General features: G+C 54.2%; 3 protein-coding genes across 10 annotated transcripts in view; 1 reads left to right on the forward strand and 2 right to left on the reverse strand.

Moving 5' to 3' along the window:
* Nucleotides 1-128: 128 nt before the first annotated feature.
* Nucleotides 129-14,394, reverse strand: GEMIN7 (gem nuclear organelle associated protein 7). 6 transcript variants are annotated; one of them, XM_049900483.1, is made up of 2 exons: nt 14,313-14,394; nt 129-2,853 (listed from the first exon to the last, which is right to left on the reverse strand). In XM_049900483.1, exon 2 carries the CDS (start codon nt 2,843-2,845, stop codon nt 2,450-2,452), a length of 396 nt encoding a protein of 131 aa, XP_049756440.1. In that variant the 5' UTR covers nt 2,846-2,853; nt 14,313-14,394; the 3' UTR covers nt 129-2,449. The 6 variants fall into 6 exon arrangements, with proteins under 6 accessions (XP_049756440.1, XP_049756442.1, XP_049756439.1 ...); XM_049900485.1 differs by lacking the exon at nt 14,313-14,394 and adding an exon at nt 11,296-11,417; XM_049900482.1 differs by lacking the exon at nt 14,313-14,394 and adding an exon at nt 11,156-11,288.
* ZNF296 (zinc finger protein 296) lies at nt 13,507-17,692 on the forward strand. Its single transcript, XM_049900481.1, has 3 exons — nt 13,507-14,052; nt 14,273-14,422; nt 16,646-17,692. Exons 1-3 carry the CDS (start codon nt 13,755-13,757, stop codon nt 17,635-17,637), a joined length of 1,440 nt encoding a protein of 479 aa, XP_049756438.1. The 5' UTR covers nt 13,507-13,754; the 3' UTR covers nt 17,638-17,692.
* A 558-nt stretch (nt 17,693-18,250) lies between these two features.
* Nucleotides 18,251-24,171, reverse strand: part of CLASRP (CLK4 associating serine/arginine rich protein) — a 36,785-nt gene continuing 30,864 nt past the window's right edge. The window contains exons 14-21 of one of the 3 annotated variants that reach the window (XM_049900480.1): nt 23,157-23,408; nt 22,684-22,723; nt 22,297-22,357; nt 21,962-22,020; nt 21,832-21,878; nt 19,013-19,095; nt 18,647-18,671; nt 18,251-18,408 (exon numbers count right to left, since the gene is read on the reverse strand). In XM_049900480.1, coding sequence (XP_049756437.1) covers nt 18,366-18,408; nt 18,647-18,671; nt 19,013-19,095; nt 21,832-21,878; nt 21,962-22,020; nt 22,297-22,357; nt 22,684-22,723; nt 23,157-23,408 — 610 coding nt within the window. In that variant the 3' untranslated portion in view covers nt 18,251-18,365. Of the gene's footprint in view, nt 19,096-21,831; nt 21,879-21,961; nt 22,021-22,296; nt 22,358-22,679; nt 22,724-23,156; nt 23,409-24,171 lie in introns of those variants that run through there. The other 2 variants (XM_049900479.1, XR_007519231.1) reach the window with 2 other exon arrangements.

A 24,171-nucleotide genomic window follows, 5' to 3' on the forward strand; every position in this document is an offset into this window, starting at 1 on the left:
CGCGCAAGCGCGAACCCGAGCCCCACCCCCACCCGCGCCGCTTTATATTCGGGCTCGCACTCATTTGTCACGATCCCAGGAAGGTGGAGAAGGGAATGGAGTTGATAGAAATAAAAACATCTGCTTGACGAGGTTAGGCTAACTGATGAGGAGGCGAAAGGATGGAGAACTTGAAAGGCAATAGGAGCTGTGTTGAATATAAGTACAGATGATGGATGCTGACGAAGGGGGACCCTCTGCCTGGAGAAGCCTAAGCCCCCTTGCTAGTCTCCAGTCTTCCATCTGCAGGCTGCGGTTTCATCAGTATTTCTCTGTGCTTAGATAAAAACCAAAAAATCCAAACCCATTGGTGTTGAGTCGATTCCAACTCATACCGACCCTATAGGACAGTAGAACTGTCCCAGTTTCCAAGAAGCAGCTGATGGGTTCCAGCTGCCGGGCTTTTGGTTAGCAACAGTAGCTCTTAAACACAGCGCCACCAGGACTCACATTGCTTCAAATATAATTTAATACTATATGGTAAATGAAATATAAGCCCATGAGGGGTAACATATCCCTGATTTTTTTTTTTTTTAAACTGTGAGAGAAGGAAGAAATTCCCAAGGCGAGAGTAGAATCTTCCCATCGAAATACCGGGTGCCCCTAGTGACCAGGCACTAGCTTAAGCCATGCTTGACTTAAGTTTAATGCAATAACTTAATATTGGTCTCTGCACTTTCGCCATACAACCGTTCATCAACCTGCAGAAGGCCGGGCTAAAATCAAAAAAGGAGACTTGGGGCGGGGCGAACGACAGCATCACCAAGGCAACTCCAGAGCTAGGTCCAGTACTTGTCAGAGGTGGCGTTGTGAATGGACGCACGGAAACTGAGGCTATCTGCTTGCTCCGTTCAACATCATGAACTGCCGCACTTTCACCACTAAGTCGAACAAAACAAACCTCATCTATATTTAATGGAATTCTTTGCTTATATTCTGAACTTGAAAGGACTGCAAAAGAAGTGAGAATCCATTTTTTTTTTAAACAAATCTGCTAACAGTGGGGCTCAAGTGACAAGGGGCTAAGTGAAGCGAGTAGGTGAATTGAGATACGGGCAGTCACGCTACATCAAAAAAAAAAAAAAAAAACACGCTACATAGCTACAGTGAAATGGAGAAAGGGCAAAGCTTTACATCCCGGACTCACTCTACCCCTAATCCTCAACGTTTTCTCAGCATCGCCACCAAACGGGGCCCCGACTATCACCCGCGTGGGCGTGGAAGCGAATCTGCTATCTTTAATATGCAGTCCACGTCGCCTAGAACGGGGTGGGAGGGTGCAATGGGAGGAGCTCTCCCTGCGACCACGCCCCTCGCCTTTTCGCCTTATCAGTATGCATACCCCCTCCACCCAATTTGAGATCAAGTCTGAACCTCCCAATCCTGGCATTCGGGCCTCTCCAGTCATTCTCTCAGCGGTGGTCCAATACCTGCACCTTTTTCCGGGTTCCTCCCAACCCCTCGTGGCCCAGCTCCACCGCACTCAGCTCTTAGAGAGACTCCATCACCCTAAAACCAAAAAACCAAGCCCGTTGCTGTCCACTGGATTCCGACTTCTAGCAACCCTATAACAACAACAAAAGACCACTGCTGTGGAGTCGATTCCGACTTACAGCGACCCTACAGAACAGAGTAGAACTGTCCCATAGAATTTCCAAGGAGAGAATGGCGGATTCAAAGTGCGGACCTCTTGGTTAGCAGCTATAGCAGTTAACCACTACAATACCAGAGCTTCCATAGCAACCCTTTAGGACGGAGCAAACTGCCCCATCGAATTTCTAAGGTTGTAATCTTCACGGAAGCTGACAGCCACATCTTTCTCCCACAGAGCGGCTGGTGGGTTGGAGCCACCATTGTTTCGGTTAGCGGAGCGCTTAACAACTCCGCCATCAGGGCTCCTGTTCCACCACCCTACCACCCCCCCAAATCTGTCTCCAGCCCTGTGGGGTGCAGAAACACACACACACACACTAAAAAAAAAAAAACAGGAGTCTAATTTTCTTGGGACAATTGGTTCTTTGGCAGGAGGGGAGCAGTGGGGAGTATCTTCAGCACAGCTAAACTTTGCCGTGCCTTCCATAAACAATTTCCCACTCTATAATTTGCCTTCTTTCCTTCCCCCAGTCTTCTGGAACTGGCATGAGGCCAATATTTCTGTGGCATTCAGAGTTCTGTGAGGTAGAGCATTCCTTTCAACAGGATCTAGAACTCATTGGGTTGCAGAATTTTAACAACTAAGCTCTGAAGGTCCCAAGAAGCCAGAGTTGGTTGGAGCTTGGCTCAAAATTCCAAGGGAGCTCAGAACTCTACAGGGTCCAGAATTCCATGGAGGTGAGACTCCAATGTCTTTGACACCTAGCGTTCCCAGCTCAGCAACACCTGGGATACTGTGGCTAAGGCAGAAAGGTCTTCATAGCTTGAAAGTGTATGCAATAATGTCACTACATCGGAGCAGCGCCTCAGCCTGCACACCTATCGGAGTCTGCAGCTGTGACACGTAGAAGTTGGCCACATCCAGGTCAGTGGCTCCAAAGCGGGCAGTCACATGCACACCCTCGTGCAACGTGAAGCTCACCTGGTGACCCGCCATGGCCAACAGGCTTCGGAGGTAGCGCTCCCGAAGGATGGCTCGAGCTCGCTGTTCCTGGGATTCTAGAGATTCTTGAACTACGGGAGACTCCTGGACTTCAGGAACCTCTGGCTTCAGAAGGGCCCTGCGTCCATCAGGGGCAAAGCCACGGCTTGAGCCATCAGGGCCCCGGGGCAGCCGGAGCACAGGCACAGGAATGGTGGGTGAACTCTGCATTGCCCTGGCTGTTGGGTGAGAAGAACAGGGAAGACATCAGCTAGGGGGCATGGGGACTAAAAGGAGTCAGGCAGAATTGGATGCACTAGGGGGCATGGGGACTAAAAGGAGTCAGGCGGAATTGGATGCAGAGGCATGTCTACCAGGCATCTCACGTGGAACCTGTCCAAACCCCAACTCCTGATCCTCCCTCTGAAAATCTGCACCACCTCTCCCCCAGGCCCCTTTCTCAGGAACTGGCAGTCACCCAGTGACTTGGGCCAGAAACAGAGTGTGATATGCACAAGAATGTGAGTTCCATGAGGGCAGAAATTTCTGTCTGCTTTTATCACAGCTTTATCCCTGTTCATGGCTCAGAGTAAAGAATAAGTATTTGCTGAGAGAACCCCAGCCTCCTCTCTCTCTCTCCCTTTCTGACCATCCATCCAATCCATCAGGAAATCTTATCTTCCAAATAGATTCACAATCGCACAGGAGCCAGCTTGAAAGGGCTCCCACTGGCCAAATCTAGAACAATTTGTACATTAAAATAATGATTGTGGGGCTTCCTGGATCTTTGAGAACATTCAAGCAGGTGAGACAGTGGCAGGAAACCATGCTGACACCCCACCCCAGACTTGATCGTCTCTTCACATTTGGCCTTAGGCCAGGATCTGTACCAGGGGTCAGCAAACTTTTTCTGTAAAGGGTCAAATAGATAGAACTGCTCCATCGGGTTTTCTTGGCCGTAATCTTCGCAGAAGCACATCGCCAGGCCTTTCTCCCGTGCAGCCTAGCCACTGGGTGGCTTCAAACCACCAAACCCTTAGAAGCAGCTGGCCTCATAGACTTGCAAAGGCTAATGGAAGGCTCAGTTATGGTACCACCTGGGAAACAACACCTTGCAAGGTTGGGATGCTGTCCCTACAGGAGTGGAATCACTCTGAACCAGCCAACAGTATCTATCTAATACTGTCTCTCTCACCGCCGGAATACGTGGATCTGGGAGCAAAGGGGTGGAAAAGGTTAGTGGCACCTCTCAGTATTAAACCTAACGACTCACTGAAAAAAATCAAATAATGATTGCTACAGATTATTATAACCTGCTGAACAAAGCAGAAATCCATGAGTCCATACTGGTTATAAGTAAAGAAATGGATAAATAAATAAATGAAGGGGGAGAAGGAAAGGTTGTCCCTTACAGTAGAATGGCAACTAATAAATATAAAAGGCATGGCAATGGCATTAGAAAATCATCAATGGATGCTAAAGCTAGTGGGTGAACATTTGGTGAGGTACAGGATTACCTACATCATCTTAAAGTACCTCTTCACTACGTGTTTATTCATTATCCAGGGCAAAGAGTAACTTCATAGTGGAGAAACTTGGTGGACGCTACCTTAATGATCAAACTCACTCATAATGGAACAAAGTGACACCACGTGCCTCCTGATAGCAGGTACTGAGGACAGGGCATCGCTTCTGCAGTCTTCCCGCCAAAAGCGCATCAGCTGAATCTAACGAGGCCGTCATGAGTCAGAAAAGCCTCAACAACTAGCAACAATCATGAGGAAACAGCAGACAAACCCAAATTGTGGGACATTCTATAAGTAGCCTGGACTCTTCAAAAATACCAAGGTCATAAAAGAGAAAGACTGAAGAAAAAATACATACTTAAATATATTCACAAGGTGCTCTGGTGGTGCAGTGGGTAAGTGCTCGGCTCCAACTAAAAGGTCAGTGGTTCGAACCTACTAGCCGCTCCACAGGAGAAAGATGTGGCAGTCTGCTTCTGTAAAGATTACAGCCTTTGAAAGCCTATGGGGCAGTTCTGCTCTGTCCTATAGGGTCGCCATGAGTCAGAATCAACTTGACAGCAATGCGCTTGGTTTTTGTTTTATATGTATTCACAAGAAGTCCCTGGGTGATGCAAACAGTTTACCCTCAATGACTAACTGGAAGTTTGGTTGTTTGAACCCACTCAGCAGCACTGCAGAAGAAAGGCTTGGCAACCTGCTTCTGTAAAGACGACGACCAAGAAAACCCTACGGACCACTTCTACTCTGTAACATATGCGGTCGCCATGTGTCTGATCTGACTCCACAGCGACGAGTTTGGGTTTTTTTTAATATATATTCATAACCCAACACTTATAACTCCCACCACTGCCGACACCCTGATCCAGTTCCCATCACTTCCTGCCTGGACTATTGAAGTCACTTCCTCACTGACTTCCCAGCTTCCACTTTCACCAACGGCCCCCAGTCTGTCCCACACAGCCATCACAAGGATCCTGTTAGAAAAGTCTGATCAGGCCCCACTTCTGCTCAGAGACGTCCCGGGGCTCCCGCCTCAGAGTCCTCCCTACAGCCCCCCAGTCCTGCATGCTCCGGATCTTGCCGCTCTCCACCCTCAGAGCCTTCATTCCACACCGGCTCTCTCAACTCCCCTCACACTGGCCTCCTTGCTGACCTTCAGACACACCTGGTACAGGCCTTTCTCAGGGCCCTTGCACTAGCTGTTTCCTCAGCCTGTATCTCCTTTTCTGCTGCCTGAACGCTCTGTCTTAAAGATGTACATTTCATCCGTCTCCATCCCTTCACTGGCTTCATCATTGTTTATAGCACACAACACTACTTGACGTGACACCTTATATTTATTGTTCTCTTTATGGCTGTCTCCTCCACCAACCAGTTGCCTCCTTGAGGGTAGGCCCCTTGCTCTTGCACTGCTGAGTCCCCAGTTCCTGGAACAGTGCCTGGCTCAGAAACCAAAATCAACAGCAAAAAACAAACCTGTTGCCATCAAGTCGATTCTGACTCATAGTGACCCTATAAGACAAGTAGAACTTCCCCATAGGGTTTCCAAGGCTGTCATCTTTACGGAAACAGGCTGCCACATCTTTCTCCTGCAGAGCAGCTGGTGGGTTTGAACCACCAACCTTTTGGTTAGCAGCTGAGCACTTAACTACTACACTACCTGGCTCCTCAGCACAGAGGCCAGGCTCAGTAAATACTGTTCTTATGAATGGAGTAGAAATGAAGCTCCCAGGCCCTTGCTTAGCTGTGTGACCTCAAGCAAAAGACTATTTTCTCTTCCATTATATGAAAAAATAGTAGCAATTGCCACCCATGCGTGTTATCAAGATTCAGTAGTAGGCTCGTGCAGAACGGGGCCCGACTCACGCTACACCAGTTGCCATCCAGTCATGGAATGTCAGCGTGTGTCAGAGTACGATGTGCTCCATGGGGTTTTCAATGATTGATTTTTCTGAAGTAGATCACCAGGCCTTTCTTCCAAGATGCCTGTGGGTGGATTCGAGTGGCCAACCTTTCCGTTAGCAGCCGAGCACAGAAGCTATTAGCACCTCAGGGACTCTAACACATACTAAAAAAAAAAAAACATGTTACCATTGAGTCGATTCCTATTCATAGCAATCACATAGGACAGAGTAGAACTGCCCCGTAGGGTTTCTTAGGCCGTAGATCTTTATGGAAGCAGACTGCCACATCTTACTTCCGGGAAGAGGCTGGTGGGTTCAAACCACCAAGCTTTTGGTTAGCAGCCAAGCGTTTAACCACTTCGCCACCAGGGTTCCTTCCAACACAAATGGTTATTATAGTTGTAAGGTGCCGTCAAGTCAGCTCCAACTCATAGCAACACTTCAGGACAGAGTAGAACTGCCCCATAGGGTTTCCAAGGATTTGAACTGCCAACCTTTTGGTTAGCAGCCAAGTGTTTAACCACTGTGCCCCCAGGGCTCCTTACCACACATACTAAGTTCCATATAAAAGATAGTTGTTGGTGTTATTGTTATTCATTGCTGTGACCTGGACTAAGTTGCTTCACCATGCTGTGCCTCAGTTTCCCCATCTGTGAAATGGGGCTGAAAAAGGCCTGAAGTCGCAGGGTTGCTGTGGGGATTAAATGACCTAACAAATGTACACTGCTTAGGACACACCTGGAACTTGTTAAGTGCTACGGCTAAGATGCTGCTTGTCTATAAGGAAATGCTGGCCTTGTGGGTGGGAACAGGGAGAGAGGCGGCCCTGCTCCCTGCAGCTCAGTCCCCTCCTCCCTCAAGCCCAGGGAGGACTCACTGAGGTGACTGGGAGGTGCTAGGCACCCAAGGTGCCCAGGGCCAGGCACAGAATGCAGGTCTGCATTGTCTTTTTTGTGTGTGTTAGGCTCTTCCTGTCTCTGCAGCTCAACTGCGAGCTCCTTGCAAGAAAGGACCTGTGGAAAACAGGGCTTGACCCTACTGATATTTGGGGCCAGGATAATTCTTCATTGTGGGGGCTGTCTTGTGCACATTATTGTTGGGTGCTGTGGAGCTGATTCCGACTCATGGCAACTGTACAGGGCAGAGCAGAACTGCCCCCTTGGGTTTCCTAGGCTGTAATCTTTACAGGAGCAGATCAACAGGTCTTTTCACCTGCTGAGCGGCTGGTGGGTTCGAACTGCTCACCTTTCCTTAGCAGCCAAGTGCTTAAACCACTGTGCAACCCAGGTTCCTTTTCACGTGCATAGGTATAGGGTTTAGCAGCATTCCTGGCCTCTACCCACTAGGTGCCAGTAGAACCCTCGCCCTAGTTGTGACTACCAAAATTACATCTCAGTAAAGCCGTTAGAAAGTCTCCAGACATTGTCCAATGTTCCCTAGGGGGCAAAAATTGCCCCTAGTTGTGAACCACTTCTGTTAGACAAACAGATGTTGGAGGGGAGGAATAAAGATGGCTACTGAAGACATGAAAATATTCACCACCTCTCTGAGAACCAGAGAAATTCAAATTAAGGCTACAAAGCCATGGATTCTTCACCACTTAGACTCAGAGAGATCAAAAGGGTTGAGAGCACACTCACTTGTGCTGGTAAAGCTGTGGAGAAACAGGCTGTCAAGTCCCTTGGGAGCATAAATTAGGACGGCCTCAGCAGAAGGCAACTTGACAGTAACCATGGTGACGCAGTGGTTAAGCACTCACTCGACTGCTAACCGAAAGGTCAGCAGTTCCAACCCATCTGCAGCTCTGTGGGAGAAAGATGTGACAGTCTGCTTCCATAAAGATTACAGCCTTGAAACCCTAGGCGACGGGTCTGAAAACCTTAAAGGCACAATCCTTCGGATTTAGCACTTCTAATGGAGAGGCCAAGAGGTAGTGTGGGGAGAGCTTTAGCTACCTTTTTCTTTTTGCAGGAGGCCTGGAAACACCATAGTTAATCGCTCGGCTGCTAACTGAAAGGTTGGTGATTTGAACCCACCTGGTGGCTCCACGGGAGAAAGACGTGGTGCTCTGCTTCTGTGAAAGACTGCAGCCTTGGAAACCCTGTGGGGCAGTTCTACTCTGTTACATGGGGTGGCTATGAGTCGAAACTGACAGCAACTAAGAACAACAATCTATTTTTGTACCTTTTGAATTTTATACATAATTTTTCTCATCTACTCCAAATGTTTTTGCTTAATTTTAACTTTACAAAGGACGGGGTATACTGTAATGCTTCCGGGTCTCTTAAAAAAAATGTTAGAAAGAGCCCTGTCCCCTCCAGGGATCTGAACCCCATCTCCTATTATCCTACAGTTCCCCACCCAGAACTTTCCTAGTATCTTGTGTCACCAGCTGGCCAGCCCTAATGATCCTATGCCCCCTCTGGTAGCCCAAATCGAATACTTCTTAGCAGAACTTCACCATGAATCTGAAACTGGTTTGGTTTTTGGTTTTCAGCAGAACATAAAGCAGAGTTCGACAAACCTCCTCTGTAAAGGGCCAGATAGGATTTTAGGTTTTACAGGCCATAGGATCTGGGTCACAACGACTCAACTCTGCAACTGTAGCACAAAATAAACCGTAGACGATTCCTACATGAATGAATGTGGCTATGTTCCAATAAAACTTTACTTATTGGATCACTGCAATTTTATCTAATTTCACATGCTACGAAATTTTTTTTATAAGTTTTTTTTTTTTTTTTTTAACCACTTAAAAATGTAAAACCACTCTTAGCTCGTGGGCCATGCAAGAACAGGCAGCAGGCGGCAGTATACCACCTGGGCATAGAGAATGGGAGTGTAGACTCTCGGAAACAGCCGGGTCACAGCCCTCCCCGACTTACCACAGGGGAGGGGGTCTGAGAGGTCACTGTGACTTTGTGAACAGCCCATTTCCTCCTCTGGGAAATGAAGCATAAAAAAAGACCTTCGAGGGCTGTTAGGAAAATGAGGGGGCGGCATGCAGAGTCCCTGGGTGGCATAAACGTTAACACGCTTGGCTGCTAAATGAAAGGTTGGTGACTCAAGTCCACCCAGAGGTGCCTCAGGAGAAGGGCTGGTAATCTACTTCTGAAAAATCAGGCACTGAAAACCCTATGGAGCACAGTTCTACTTGGTCCCACACAAGCGGTCACCGTGAGTTGGAATTGACGGTAACTGGAGGATCATGCAGCCAAAGAACATTCCAGAGAGCCTAACACAGACAGAACTCTGGGCTTCCATATCCAACTCATCAGCAAGGCTTGTTGGCTCCATCTTCCAAACATATCCAGGATCCGGCAACACCACACCACCCCTACTCTACTCCCTCACTGGTCCTGCTACTGTCCCCCCTCTCCCTCAACTGGACGATTGCAGTCTCCCCCTCACCAGGCTCCTGGCTTCCACCTTCACTCCAGTCTGTTCCCCCAGCAGAGGAGGGCCAGGTGCTAATTTAGGATTTCTCTGTCTCCCTCTGCCTGCTGCAAGAATAGACCCTGAGGGACAACAGGAAAAGCAGGGAGCCCAGTGAGCCCACTGCAACGGTCAGGATAGAAGATAAAGGTGTTTAGGATGGGGTGTGGCAGTGGAGATGAGGTGAAATGGTCAGATTAGTATATGTCTTCATTTTTGTCTTTAATATTTGTTGTATTTTTGGTGAGAAAAAGTATACAAAGCAAAACAGGTTCCCATTCAACAGATTAGCATATGTTTTGAAGGTTGAGAGCCTGCAGGATTTTGGTGATGGTCTGGATGTGTGGGTCAAGGGAAAAACTGGAGTCAAGGGGGACTCCAAGGTTTTTGCCTGATGGGGAAGACCGAGGTAAATGGGATTAAGGGATAAACACATTTTCTAACGTGTCTAACCACTGTCACGGAAAGTTTAGTCATGGGTCACCAGCCCTCAGGGCTTTCCTCCAAAGGATGCTAGCACTTCAGTGTTTGAAGAGAATCACCCTAGTCTCCAGAGTTAGCACTCTATAAGGGGTTGATGACTTAAGCAAGTGGACAAAGATGATGTTAAATCCCTGGATAAAACAAAATCAATACTCATGCAATCCTCATTTCCAAATGAAGAAACTGAAGCTGGAAGACGTAGGGCAATTTCTGAGTGCAAGCTAGAATATGGCAGGAAAAGGAGGCCAACCCAGGTGGGTCTGACCAGGGATCCAGGCCCCTTACCCCTGCCCTGTGCAGGACTGCAGACTTGATTTGGCCAGGACAGGGGAGCCCTTGGAGGTTTTGGAGCAAAGGTATGACCAGATAAGAATCTGACTTGAGAAAGGTCATGGCAGGGCGTGCCCAAGAAGGTGAAGAAAGGTATTATCCACTCTCCCTGGTGACCTGGCCAAAATTCTTTATCCTTTCAGTCTCCAAGCCAAAGATTTACTGCTGGAAGGTTTCAGGGAAATGTCCGCACCCATCCCCCACCACTTGAAAACCTGCTTGGTTAGGCTCAAGAGCTCATAACTTAGTTCAATGGCCAGGGAAGGAGATTCACGGAGATCCCTCCCTGGAGGACATCCTTTTAAGAAAATGAGAGTGGATCAGCTCAGTGGACAAACTTAGCCAGCACTTCAAAAGTATCAAAGTAAGGAAATAACTGAGTTATCAGATTAACAACGAGGTTCCCATAGCCAATCAACCAAGGTGCTCACGTGTCCACACACACCCGTAGGCTGCCCTGTCTTGATGCAAATTAGTGATATGTGGCCTCCAGGGAGGGTCAGAACCCCAAGGACAGAATGCCTCCCCTCCGCTCCGCCCCGGGCCTGGTCAGTTCTCTTTCAATTCCGCCCTGGCCACCCATCGCTCTCCTTTTCTTATACTAAGTAGGTCCTCCAGGCCCCCAGGCGTCCACTCCCCACTCTGCCCTGAGCGCTGGAGCTGGTCATTCTTCCCAGCTCCCCGCTCCGATTAAGGAGGCGATTCTACTCAGGGAAAGACAGGAGTCTGACGACTGCCCCCGCTGTTACTACTCTGAGGATCGTCGTCATCATTTCCCCGAGGGGGAGCATGCCTCCCTCCTGCTACTCCCCAATCCCATGCAGGGCGCGGGGACGTCCCCGCTGCCTGCGTTCGGGTACCAAAGCGTCCCTGCTGCCGGCGTTCCAGGCGCATCCTCGCCTTTTCCCGCCACGGCCGGCCTCGCACGGGGGTGGGCGGCCCGGGCCCGGGCCAGGGGAAGGGAACCCGCTCCGACTCCCCGCCACCACCCCACACTTACCGAGGTCCGCTGCTGTAGCACCCCCACTTCCGCCGGCGCCTAGCACCAGAGGCCCGGGCGGGCTGCGAGCCGCAGAGCCAGGGTTCCGCCCGCGCTGCCGCGGCTGCCCCACGTGGTGGCCGGCGGGCTTGCAGGCTCAGAAGCGAGCACAGTGTACCTGGGCACCACTCCGCTGGCTTGGCTGGCGGGCCAGCGGGCGCTCCAGTCTAATCTGCTAGCTGCGAGATGGGGGCGTTTGGGATGCCCATTTTACAGTCAAAGAAACTGAGGCCCAGAGAGGAAAAGACTCCTTGCTTGGTCTTTTTGGCCTCCAGGCCTCTGGGCTATGCACCCCCAGGCCCTACACAAACACACCTACCCGTCGCTTCCAGTTAGAACCCACATGCCTTACTTGAAACCAGGAAAAGGCTTGCCGTGGGGTAGCTGGGGTGACCTAAAGGCAGTCATTTTGTCCTCCGGCCCTCCCTGCAGCCCCATTTTACAAAAGAGGCACTGTGAGGGGAATGTCTGCCCTGAAGTGCTGTGGGACCTCACTGCTCCCAGCTCAGGCAGACTTTGCTTCCTCTACACAGAGTTCCACGCAGGCAGGGACCCTGTGGGTCTCTGTGCTCACCAGGTCCCCAGGGCCTGGTACGTGGCACACAGTAGGCTCTCAGCAAGTATCTGTTGAAAGAATGCCAGTCACACAGTAGGAGCTTAATCGATATTTGTGAGGGAACTGTGAATGAGGCAGGTCGAGCCATGTATCAGCCAACAAGACAGATCAGAAGCCTGCCCCTCTCAGAACCTACATTTTAGGGGGTGTGGTGAAGATCAAACACTTGGTGTCCAAACCTGAGCCTCAGGCGGAAAGGCAAGGCAAACGGAATAAATGAGCAAATACGTAAAAGATGTCTCAGGGCATAAGAAGTGATGTGAAAAATATAAAATAAGGGCCACGGAATAGATGGTGGCAAAGTTGGGGGAGGGTCTTTAATTGAGTGGTCAGAGGAGGCAGTGTCAAAGGAAAAGCCACCTTAGGTAACCCTCTAGTTCCAGCCTCTCCAAACTCCTTTGACAGATGGGGAAACTGAGGCCCAGGAGGGAACTGGGGACAGATGGAGGTCATCGAGTGTAAATTGCAAGGCCTTCGGCAGGGTGGGACTACTTTAGATACCATGGTCAGGGAGGCCCTGGGCTCTCTGGAGGACAATTGAGCTGAGACCTGAATAACAATATGAGAAGCCCACCTGGCCTGGAGCATGGCTCCTCCAGGATGTGAAATGATCAGCATGTGAAATGCCAAATGCACTCAGTTCTGGGCTGGGGTCAGCTGGGGCAGGACAGAGGCTGGCCCTGACCTCAGGGGGCTTGTATTCTGGGGGGTTGGGAGAGCAATCAACAAACAGCCCTATATTATGATGTGGTTGGTAGGTAGTAAGGGATAGAGGCGAGGGCAGGGTGTGGACGCCACTTCAAACAGTGATCTGAAAGGGCCGCTTTGACGAGGGAAGTTCAGGGGTGGAGGGAGGTAAGATAGTTGGCTACTTGCTTTTAATTGCCAGTCCACGTTTAGGAAGAGAGAAATTGCATATCATTACCACCCTCCTGGGCTCCAAACCCTTGTAAGCCCCCAGTCTCAGGAAAATCAAAAGAACTTAAACTGGTCAAAAGACTTCCTGGATCCGTCCGCGTTTCCTCACTGACCTCAGTCACCCACCGCTCTATCCCTATTCCTTACTGTTCCTCAATACATAAGCCCGCTGCCTAGCCCCCTCACCTCCGTCGGGTCTTAACTCCACCACGCCCTTCCCTGATGTCGGCAAGAAAATTGGAGACCCCACACCAGTAACCCTATCCCCTTCCTGGCTTTATTTTTCTCCATGGTACTTTATCATGGAAAGCACTCTTTATTTTTACATCTTTATCTTGTTTGAAGGGTACCTACCCCGCTAGAGTATAAGCTATAGGAGAGCAGGAATTTTGCCTGTTTTGTACGGCAATGGGGTGGGGGTGGGGTACCCCCCCCACCCCAGTGCTTAGAACAGGAGCCTGGTGCACAGTAGGCGCTCAGTGTTTGCTAAATGAATTTTGATTGTAATGCATTTCATAGAACAGTCCAGATTACAGTAGGAGCCTAATTAGAAACGTGGCCGCACCATTGTCTCGCGGGGGGTATGTGTAGGCAGCCTGTGCCTCAGTTGCACCAGGAGGAAAATGATTGGGTTTGGGCACTCCGCCAGTCGCAGTGGGCACCGTCTTGATTGCGTCTGGCTGCCGGCCGGCTCCTGCGTGGCCGCCCCCGGCCCCTCCCGCCAGGCCCCGCCCCCGGAGGGCGGAGCCGCGGCCCGGCCAGCACGTGTAAGAGTTCGCGGCGGGTCGCCGCAGTCACTCACCTGAGCGCCGCGCTCCCAGCGCACTGCTCGCGCGTCCTCCGCCTGCCAGCCAGCCTGCCTGCCTGCTCGCCCGGCCCGCGACCCATGTCCCGCCGCAAGGCCGGCAGCGCGCCCCGCCGAGTCGACCCCGTGCCCACCGCCAACTCAGACGACGAGATGGAGATGCCGGACCTCGTCATCGAAGCGAAGCCCGAGCTAGACGCGCGGCCCCTACAGGCCCCGGGGCTGGGGCCCTTCTCCCCGAAGGAGGCGCCCGCACCGCGGCGCCCCGGAGGCGAACCCCGCCATTCCCCCGGCCCCACGCCCGCCGGGGCCGTCCTCCACGCCCTCGGCGCGAGGAGCCAGTGGGCCCTGTGGACGCGGCTGATCCCCAACTCTCTCGGTGAGCTCGTCGGCCCCGGGCCCAGCCTTCCTCCACTTTGACTCTCGGGTCGAGGGGGGGAACCCCTGCACTGGGCGCAGACCCCTCGCCCTGCCCTACCTCCCTCGGCCGGTCCTGGCCCTTAGCCCCCTTTCTGACCCTCGGGCTTCCCCTCTCCCTCGGAACCCCAGGCCCCCATCCTGGCCCCGCCCCACGCTCACCACCCGCTTCCTCCCTGCAGACCGCCAGCCATGGACCGACAAACACCCAGATCTGTTGACCTGCGGCCGCTGCCTGCAGACCTTCCCGTTGGAGGCCATCACTGCCTTCATGGACCACAAGAAGCTGGACTGTCAGCTCTTCAGAGGCCCCAGACCCTGGCAGGGCTCAGGTGAGTAGAGCGGGCGTGCAGTCCCTCTCTCAAGTTCAAGGGCTGGGCTTCCTGCGAGAGAAGCGTGGCTGAGCTGGACAGGCAGGGCAGCTAGCGCGACTTCCCCTTTCTGGCTCCCCTTGGGGTGCAGCCTAGGCGTGGCCAGGGCCTGCCCCGTCCTAGCAGGGACCTGTGGTGGTGGGGGCGGGGGCCGGGCAGGCGGGGAGGGCGGCCCACAGGGTGTGGCCAGCCCCAGAAGACTGGCCTGGGGTTTTGCCACAGGCACCCCCCCCCAATCTAGTTTCACTTCTCCTTCCCCTTGGCCAGAAATAACTGGCCAGGTGGCTGGACCAGGGTGGCAGTAGGGCGGACCTCTGGGAGGGGGCAGCGGCCTGGGGAGGGGGGTAGCCTAGACCAGCTGGAAGGGGAGGTTGCCACCCTCTCCCACCTCTTTCTCACTTCTGGTGCGTTCTGATCAGAGCCCTGGACGGGGCTTCTGTCATCTAACCCCTGATGGAATCTCCCAGTTCTGAGTGCTGGGAAGCCCCTGGTTGAGCCCGGCTCTGGGTGTCTGGATACCTGGGTTCCTTCTCTTGGGAGGGAATTAAAACCCTTAACATGGTATTGTGGCTTGTGGGGCTCATCCATATTTATGAATTTCCAGCCCTGGGGGCCCATGCCCTCCTGGGACTTTTGTGAGAAACTGTGTCATACTCAGGGCTGGGCCGAGGGAGGGTCCCCTGGTGGGAGAGTGAAGGAAGGGAAGAGCTGTGACCAGTCAGGTTTGGAGCTGGACCCCCTGCTGAGTAACAGTTGTGATGGGATTGCTGGACTAACACGCTCAGAAATGAGTGTATTTGTAGACTGGGGGGCACCTTGGAGCCGTGGGCTTATTAGTTCATGTTTACTGAGGGCTTAATACAGACCAAAGCTTTCAACCCATATTCTGGTAGCTCAGGAAACAGGCTCAGAGACAGGTATGTCTCACCCAAGATTCCACAGCTAGGGAGCAGGGGAGGGGAATTCAAACCCAGGCTAGGCTGACCCTCCCTGGGGTAATTCAAACCCAGGCTAGGCTGACCCTCCCTGGCCTCTACCAGTCCTCTTGACCCCCGTATTGCATTCCAGAGGCCACTCCATCCAAGACTGTCCAGGATTTGAAAAATCTTAAAGGCAAGTGGATCTGGGACATGTCCACTGAGGAACCCAGAGAAATATCAAGTGTGGGGTGGATACAGAGGATAGGGGATCTAGGTTACTACCTCTTCACCTCTGTGTGGCTGCTAAGCCTTCTTCCCCACCTGGACCTGAAAGCTACTATGTGGCACAATGGTTAGGCACTTGGCTGTGGTTCCCTCCTGGCGATCTGCTCCTGTAAAGATTCCCAAGCCCAATTTGTTGCCATTGAATTGATTCCAACTCACAGCGATCTCATATATAGGACAGAGATAGAGCTGCCCCATCGAGTTTCCAAAGCTGTCATCTTTTTGGGCGCAGACTGCCACATTTCTCCCAAGGAGCAGCGCTGTAACCATTGTGCAACCAGGGCTCCTTCCATAGATTACAGCCTAGAAAACCCTATGGGCAGTCTACACTGGCCTTTAGGGTTGCTATGAGTCCGAATCGACCCCACAGCACACATTATTAAACCAACAGTCTTTTTTGAAAATCTAGTCCCTGCTTCCCAGGTTTCTGGATTGAAATACCAGTCCCAACCCTTTCAATCTGTGTGACCTTGGGGATGGTGCCCCTCTGCCTCAGTTTCCCCATCTGGAAAATAGATCTTATTTCCTGTCTTGAAGAGTGGCTGTGAGAGTGAGCTGAGGCAGGCATGGTCTAACGCACAGGAAGTGCTTACTGGACTTGGTTACCACCTCCTTAGCCAGGCCTTCCTACCACCCTGCACAGCCAAGCACTCCTGCCCCTCTCCCTGCTTTAACCTTTTCTCATGAGAATTTTCAAACCCATGAAAATAGAAGGAATCCCCGGGTACTTGGCACCCACACCACAGGTTACTTTCCTGGTTTCTTGTCTACCCACCCTCTGAGCACCAGCTTTTCTGAGAGCAGGGAGTTGTGTCTGCCTGTCTTGTGACTGCTGTGTTCTTGGCCCCCAGAATACAGCCTTTCCCACAGAAGGTATCCAGCTGGCAGCTGTTCACAGCTGTGAGCTGTGACTGCCATTATTTGATCACATAAGCAGCGAGCTCTCCTACAAACTGCCTTGCCCCTTTTTCTTCTCCAGAATGCGAGGACCTCAAAGCCTTGAGCTGCCTCCGCTGCGGCAGACAGTTCACACAAGCCTGGAAGCTGCTGTACCACGCCCAGTGGGATCACGGCCTGTCCATCTACCAGACAGAATCCGAAGCCCCCGAGACCCCGCTGCTGGGCCTGGCTGAGGTGGCTGTTGCAGTGTCCGCCGTGGTAGGGTCAGAGGTTGAGCCCAGGGGCTCCCGGGTTAGCGGCCGGCGGAGCCCCACCTGCTCTGTGTGCAAGAAGACCCTCAGCTCCTTCAGCAACCTCAAGGTGCACATGCGCTCGCACACGGGCGAGCGGCCCTATGCCTGTGACCAGTGTCCCTATGCCTGTGCCCAGAGCAGTAAGCTCAACCGCCACAAGAAGACGCATCGACAGCTGCAGCCCCAGAGCCCCTGCGCTGCCGACGCTGGTCAGGAGCAGGCCTCCGCGGCACCCCCAGAACCAGCCGCCCACGCTGCCGCTCCAGCTAGCACTCTCCAGTGCAGCGATGGGGAAGGGGGTGGAGCCGCCGCCACAGCCGGTGTCCAGGAGCCTGGGGCTCCCAGGGGTGGGGCTCAGGCAGGCCCTGGGGATGACGACTGGGGAGGTGCCACCATGGAACAGAGAGCTGACCCTGCCAAGAGCCAGAAGCCTCTGCCCAAGAAGATGCAGAAGTCCACGGGCAAGAGCCGCGGGCCAGGGGGCAGCTGTGAGTTCTGCGGAAAGCACTTCACCAACAGCAGCAACCTGACAGTGCACCGGCGCTCACACACCGGGGAGCGGCCCTACACTTGCCAGCTGTGCCCCTACGCCTGTGCACAGAGCAGCAAGCTCAACCGCCACCGCCGCATGCACGGCCTGGGGCCTGGCGGCACCTGCTTCCAGTGCCCCCACTGCTGCATTCCCTTTGGCCTGCGTGCCACCCTGGACAAGCACTTGCGACAGAAGCATGGGGAGGGGGCATCTGAGCATCGGGCTGCCCCTGTGCCCCACTCCTAATGCCACTGTTGGCCTGCCTGTCCTTCCCCTGCTGCAAGTAAATCCTTCCTCCCTAGTACTCGTTCGGACTCTTGGCTTTCTTGGGGTGTATGAGGTGGGGCAGGAGGCTCCCCTCCTTGGGTGGACGGCTGGACAGACTGGTTTGGGGTGAGGAGGTGAGGGGAAAGGCCGGCCCCCAGCGCCTGCGGCACAGCAGGACTGGCACAGAAAGCCGTGCTCCCGGTTCCTGGTGTGGGCGAGGCCAGGGCAGGGGCTGAGGCGAGGGCTGGGGAGCGGCCTGGACCTGTTGCCAGAGGCCCCCGGGCAAAGAGTCCCTGCCCAGCCTCTGCTGGGCGCAGGCCCGCACCCCATCCACACCTGCAGTCAGGTGTGGGCCCTTCCACAGCCCGATGATTGCCCGTGCCTTCACTTCCAGCACACCTGGCTGAGCCTCTGGGCTTTGTGACCCACACAGCAGTTCTCAGCAACAAGCCCAATGCTCTTGCACCATCCAGAGGTCTGGTTCCTTCAGCAAGGACTGGCTCTGCTGGCAGCACTGGCACCCGCTTGTAAACCTAGCCAGTTCCCAACCCAGGACTGCCCTGTGCCGACCACAGACCACACTGAGGCCAGGTGAAGGGAATTAAATAATGTTTGATTTTATTACTCCACCAGAGCTAAAACCAGCAGCATCACAGCTTGAACCCTACCCTCCCCTGTCCCACCTCCCCCACCCCCGACTCTTCTGCCTAGTGGCGGTAATGGGGGCTTCGGGAGCGGGACCGTGAGCGCCTGGAGAGAGAAAGGGGGTGGCCCTGTGAGGGTGGCTGTGAAGCAAGAAGCCTGCCCCATCCCCAACATGCTGGGGACCTGTGAGGCTTGGGTGATCAGAATCAGCTGCAGAGAGGACTGATTCCCAAGGGCCACAGGGTTGGAGTGGAGGATGAGGGCTGTGCCCTGCCTGCTACCAAAGGACAACCCTGATTTCCAGGGCAGGGAGGGCCTCAGGGAGGCAGGTGGGCTTCCTTACCTCCGGGAAGAGCTGTATTCCCGACCTGGGAAAGAAAGGAGGAGGGTGAAGACAAAGCAAAGGGCCAGGGCTCTTCCCTGACCCGAGTCAAGGCTGGACTACTGGCATTCCCTCCACCTGAGGCCACATCCACTGACAGGATGGGAGGGAGAGGGCAGTAGGGACCTGCCGCCTCTGCCCTCCCCTCCCCCGCCCTGGGAATGGGCATTGCACGATGACCCTGAAGCTGAAGCAGTCACACTGTGTATCACCCACTTAAGAGCTTTGCTGTGGAGGGATAACATGAAAGGTGCCTTGGTTCCTCTAACCCTGTTGACATTTTTCTCCCTTTAACGCCTAGAGCCCTCCAGGCTGTGGGCCACTCACTGTAGCGGGGGGAGGGCGAGCGGCTCTGCCGGCTGTACTGGCGTTCCCACTCTTCTCTCTCCTTCTCTCGACGCTCCCGCTCCCTGCAGGGGCACAGGGGAGGCAGCCAAGAGGAAGGGTGCATCCCCCTGGGAACACTGATTGCGGGGGTAGGGTGGCTGTCTGCTCTGCCCAGGATAGGTGCTGGCCACACACCAGTACAAGCAGAACAGTAACCCAAGGGGGAGGTGGTGCTATTGTCCCCATGTGGAAACGAGCCACTGAGGCTCAGAGGGGAGACCGGCTGGTGGTCAGGATCGGAACAAACCTAAGCGGGGGAGTGGATGGTTCCATCACTGCGGCCCCGGCTCAGAACACCATCTCCTACACAGGACCTATATGTTCTGAGTGCTTACTTGGCCCATGTCACCATGAACGGGCTCAGCAAACCCAACGGCTACATTTAGCGGGTGCCTCCTCCACGCCTGACCCTAAGTCCTCCGACAAGCCTCTGAGGTGGAACTGCAGTTCCCTTCCCATTTAGTAGATGAGTAGCTGAGGCTCGGACAGGAGAAAAGACCCGTAGCACCGGGCAGCAGAGCCAGAATAAGAAACCGAGTTTAAGTGACCACAAATGCCAAGACCCTGACCACTCTGCTGCCCCACCTCCTCAGCCTCTGACACCCAGCACACGGTGGGCATGTGCGTTGCAGTGAATTGCTTAATATGGACCTTCCAGTCATACACAGTTTCTGTACCTCCTACCAGATGACTAGGTGGAACTACGCAAATACAGTGCTTAGGGCCCACCAAGGAGTTTAGATAGCTTGCTAAGAATGTAAATAAGGTACATGGCACCCTTGTGCGGGGTGGGTCCATGCAAATAAGATGTATGGAACCCTAACAAGAGGATTGGTCAGTTTTGCCATGCCACTAGGCTTGTTAAAATGAGCCATCCCAGAGGTGGCAAGGGGGAATCTCGACACTACCATGGAAAAAGTGGAGCATGTCCTTTGGATCTGGGATCCCTGTGCTGAGAACCTCCTAGATTCAGGAGACACAAAAAGGAGCTTTAACACGGAAGACGTGCGATACAGCACACGATAGCAGGAATCAGAAGACCTGCGCAAGACAGCTGCGGTGGCGCTTCCCAGCCCACGGAGTGAGAGAGCTGAGCAGCTTGAGGCACGAGGCTTACTGGTGGAGTGGGATGCCTTCGGGTACTTATTGGCAGGGCTTATAAAGCTTTAACACTTGCCCGAGCAGGGCAGAGGCCAGGCTACGGGGCCAGAGACAGGCGTGCCCGCAGCACAGCTGAGAAGAGACTGTCCTGATGGAAGAAGTGTATCCTGAGCATTCCTGAACCTGAATTGTAACCTGTTGCTTCCCCAATAAACCCCAGAATCATGAGTATTGTCTGAGTTCCGTGTGGCCACTGCAATGAATTATGGAACCCAGCAGAGAAGTAGTGAGTGCTTAAGAGGGTTGGCTGGTGTCAGAATTAGTAAAAATGGGAGAAGGAAGAGGCATGTCTGACCTCCACCTCATAGGAATCTGCCTTGGGCTGTCGATTCTCCTTCCCCCACCAGGCCATTGTTACAGCACGCAATGGACAACCGTAACAATAGCAGCTTTGAGACACCGCACCTTACTGCAGGACCCTGTGAAAGCCTGCGTGAAGGCCCTGTGGAGATGGGTGCCATTATGACCTCCATCTCACAGGGGAAGAGCCTCAGCTCCAAGAGGTAAGGCAGCTCATTCAAGGCCCTGCAGCAAGAATAGAACGGAACCAGAAACGGCTCACAAGCTACACAGTCAGCCTCCTGGCCACTGACTGACCCGCCTCCTTGACAACACGAAGCGTTACAGCCCCAGGTGCTGCCTTCCGGCCCTGCGCAGGCTGAGCCTTATGGGCACCAAGGCCCAGGCTGTTTGCACTGCAGGCTGTCCTGCTGCACACAGCATGAAGGGCAGTTCCAGAGGGCAAGTCCCCAGCCCAGGGCCACACAGAGAGGCAGGGCTGGGATTAGATCAGCTCTGAGGGCCTGGCCTCCTCGCAACACTGTGACGGAAAGAAAAGGAAACAGAGGAATGAAGAGAAAAGCCCTGGTCTCCCCAGCACCAGGTGGAACCAGCCATGGGTACGGCATCAGTTCACTAACTCAACAAATGTTCACTGAGCACCAATTACATGAGTTCCAGGAGCTAAGGACACAGCACGAACACACGACAGATGCTAACACGTTAGCGGGGGACACGCATGGTGAGTAAACAAAACGTGTCATTAATGCCCGTGGAGATTAGGGCTACAAAGAATTCTAAAGCAGGTTGAAGGACGGGGTCTTGGGGGAATGGCCAGGGAGGGCCCCCCAAGTGAAATGAGTGAGGGACCTGGGTGGGTATCTGGGGGAGGGCTTGGACCTTAGCTTGGTGGCTGGCGGAACTGGACGGGGTCGCAGCAGCTGGAACTAAGTTGGGAATGTTGTCATTAGGTGCCGTCAAGTCAATTCTGACTTATGGCAGCCCTGTGTGTGCAGAGAGAGGCTTTTCAAGGCTGTGACCTTTCAGAGGCAGACTGTCAGGCCTGCCTTCTGAAGTACCTCTGGGTGAACCGCTTTCTGACCAGTACTCTAGTGCTAGTAGTAACCGTCTGCACCACCCAAGGACTCCAAGTTGGGACTGAAGAATATCAAGGTAGAGACAGCGGGAAGGTGGCAGTCACCACAGCACAGCCCTGAGGCTCTGGCTCTGATGCGCCCACAGAGGGCCAGCCAGCAGGGCACGTGGGCAGCCCAGAAGCAGGAGAGGGGGTGGCACGATAGAGGGTGGGGGTGCCTTACTTCATACGGATCTTGCGGGCCATGGCACGCAGCTCGTCCTCCCGCTCCTGTGGCAGAGATGGCTGTGAGGCGCAGCCTAGTCTGGCACCCCACCCGCCCCCCACGCACACCCCTCACCCCTGCCGCATACCTGCCGCTCATGCTCCTGCTGGATCATCTTCTCCTGAGCAGCCTTCTTATCCGCCTTAACTGTAGAGGAAAGGGACACGGTAGCTGAGCAGAGCCCTCAAGAGCTCCCGAACCAGATGACGACGCTGAACCCAGAGAGGTCAGCCAGGCTGCTGAGAGGCCTGGGCAGGGTGGCCACAGGGCCAGGCTGCAGAGCCACTCCTCTCCGACCACACTTTTTCTGCTCCTGGCCTTTAGGAATGGGCCAGGTTCCTGAGGCCAGGGCTGGTCATCCAAGTGCCTCTACTGCTGGGAGAGGAGGAGTGGGACGAGCAGAGGGGAAGGCAAGGGACGTACACTGCCTATTCAGGGCCTTCTGCATCCTCAGCTTCAGCTTCTCCTGTGGCGTCAGCTTGGGCTGGGGAAGGGGAGAAGAGATGGATGGGGGTGGGTGTCCTGGAGCTTCCATAGCCCACTTCAGCCAAGAGCCTGGGACTTGCAGGGGAAGTGGGAGGACGGACAGGCTGTGGACACCTGCCACAAGGGTCTGGGACACTCAGGGACAGTTGTGTGATCAGGAGAAGAGCGGGCAGGGTTCTAGCGGGGCAGACCCCACCCAGTCCCCTCCACCCCTGGGGCTGGATCTCCCGGCCCACCCGGGCCCCCCCGCAGGCCCACCGGGCCCAGCTCTTGGGCACTGCTGCTGACGGGAGTTAGACGGGCGAGTTCCAAATTCTTACTGACTTTGGCAGCTCCTGTCTCTTTACCAGCGGCAGGCTCGGTCCTGGGGTTGGGGAGGCAGAGAGCATGATCAGGACAAGGAGAGGGCAGCTGCCACCTCCCATCTCACACAGCCTGAGCACTGCCTCAGCTCAGACACACAGGGCCATGACCCTTCAGATCCTCCAGAGAGGGGCCACGTCTTCCTCTGAACCCCCTTCCAAGACAAGGTTGTAACCTCAGGGTCCCCCGGGACAGGACAGTGTCCCCTTAGACCTCAGGGCAGGGCCGTGGCCCCTCAGACACCCCAGGACAGGGCCACGTCCCCTCAGACACCCCAGAGCACGGCCATGTCCCTCCAGGTCCCCCCCGCGCAGGGCCGTGTCCCCTCAGACCTCCTAGGGCCAGCACAGGTTCCCTTCAAATAGAAAGCCATGTGCTCATCCTCCCTTCCCACCAGGGGTGACAGCCCTCATCCCTGAGAACTGCCTGCTCACTTTTTCAGCTTCTCGCCCACGGCAGGGGACGCCGCCGGCCTGGCCAGCTTCTCCCTTGGGGGCGATGGTGAGTGACTCTGGCTGCGGCTGTGGCTGCGGCTGCGGCTCCTGCTATGGCTGTGGCTGCGGCTGCGCGTCAGGCTGCGGCTGCGGGACGGGCTGAGGGACCAGCTGCTTCGGCTGCGGCTGCTGCTGTGGTGCCTGGGGCCCCGGGCACCCCGCCTATACCGGTCCCCTGAGCGGGAGCGGCTCCTGGGGGCACGGCAGAGCAGGGGAGAGCCATGAGGCTTGGGGAATCCCATCTGCACCCCTCCCCTGGCTCCAGATCTACAGCTCTCCTGACAGCCTGTAAGCCTGTGCGACCTGGTGTGACCCCCAGATTTCTCTCTTGCTATTTTCCCTCAAAAGCCCCAGAGCCCGTTCCCTTAGGGCTCTGAACCCACACCACCCTCTTAGCACCACTGGCCTGCAACAGTAGGCTCCTCAGGCCTCAGTCATCCCCGACCTGGCTTTACCTCTCACACAACTCACTCAACCGCCAACTTCTCTGGGAGGTGAACACAGGGAAAGGGAAAGGGGGACTCAGCTAGTCATCTCCCCTCTCCGAACGTCACGCCCAGCTCCCAGCACAGGACACACACACCTGGGTGACCTCATCTACACCACCTCTTCATCTTGCCAAGGTCTCAACCCCAAAGGGTCTCTCCTTTCCCAGCCCCTCTCCCCTAGTCTCCAGCACAGAACCCTGAGACCCAGTCTGGGCATGGGCACCCCACCCTCCTCTGCTCAGGACCCTGCGGGGGTAGGGGGTTTCCTACTCAAGCCGGCTTCACCTGTGGCCAAACCCCACCTCCTTCCCTGCCTTTCCTGTTACCACCCTGCCCCGGGCTACAGGGGAATGACCTGGAAGCCAAGCCCAGGCCCCACTCTCATTCTGTTTGGGCTCTCTCAGGTTCTGACAAAATGCAGGTTTGTTGTCAAAATTGTGAAAACAAGAGCTACCCTTTAAAAATCC

This window comes from Elephas maximus, chromosome 11 (assembly GCF_024166365.1).
Source record: "Elephas maximus indicus isolate mEleMax1 chromosome 11, mEleMax1 primary haplotype, whole genome shotgun sequence".
In the NCBI taxonomy this organism is placed as follows: Eukaryota; Metazoa; Chordata; class Mammalia; order Proboscidea; family Elephantidae; genus Elephas; species Elephas maximus.

What these genes read in the sequence shown, in the direction of transcription:
- ZNF296 (XM_049900481.1), top strand. Translation starts at nt 13,755, where the DNA reads ATGTCCCGCCGCAAGGCCGGCAGCGCGCCCCGCCGAGTCGACCCCGTG. An exon ending in GCTGATCCCCAACTCTCTCG is followed by an intron (nt 14,053 to 14,272) that starts GTGAGCTCGTCG and finishes TCCTCCCTGCAG; the next exon opens with ACCGCCAGCCATGGACCGAC. An exon ending in CAGACCCTGGCAGGGCTCAG is followed by an intron (nt 14,423 to 16,645) that starts GTGAGTAGAGCG and finishes TTTCTTCTCCAG; the next exon opens with AATGCGAGGACCTCAAAGCC.
- GEMIN7 (XM_049900482.1), bottom strand. Translation starts at nt 11,189, where the DNA reads ATGCGCCTGGAACGCCGGCAGCAGGGACGCTTTG. An exon ending in CCGGCAGCAGGGACGCTTTG is followed by an intron (nt 2,854 to 11,155) that starts GTACCCGAACGC and finishes CTCACCCAACAG; the next exon opens with CCAGGGCAATGCAGAGTTCA.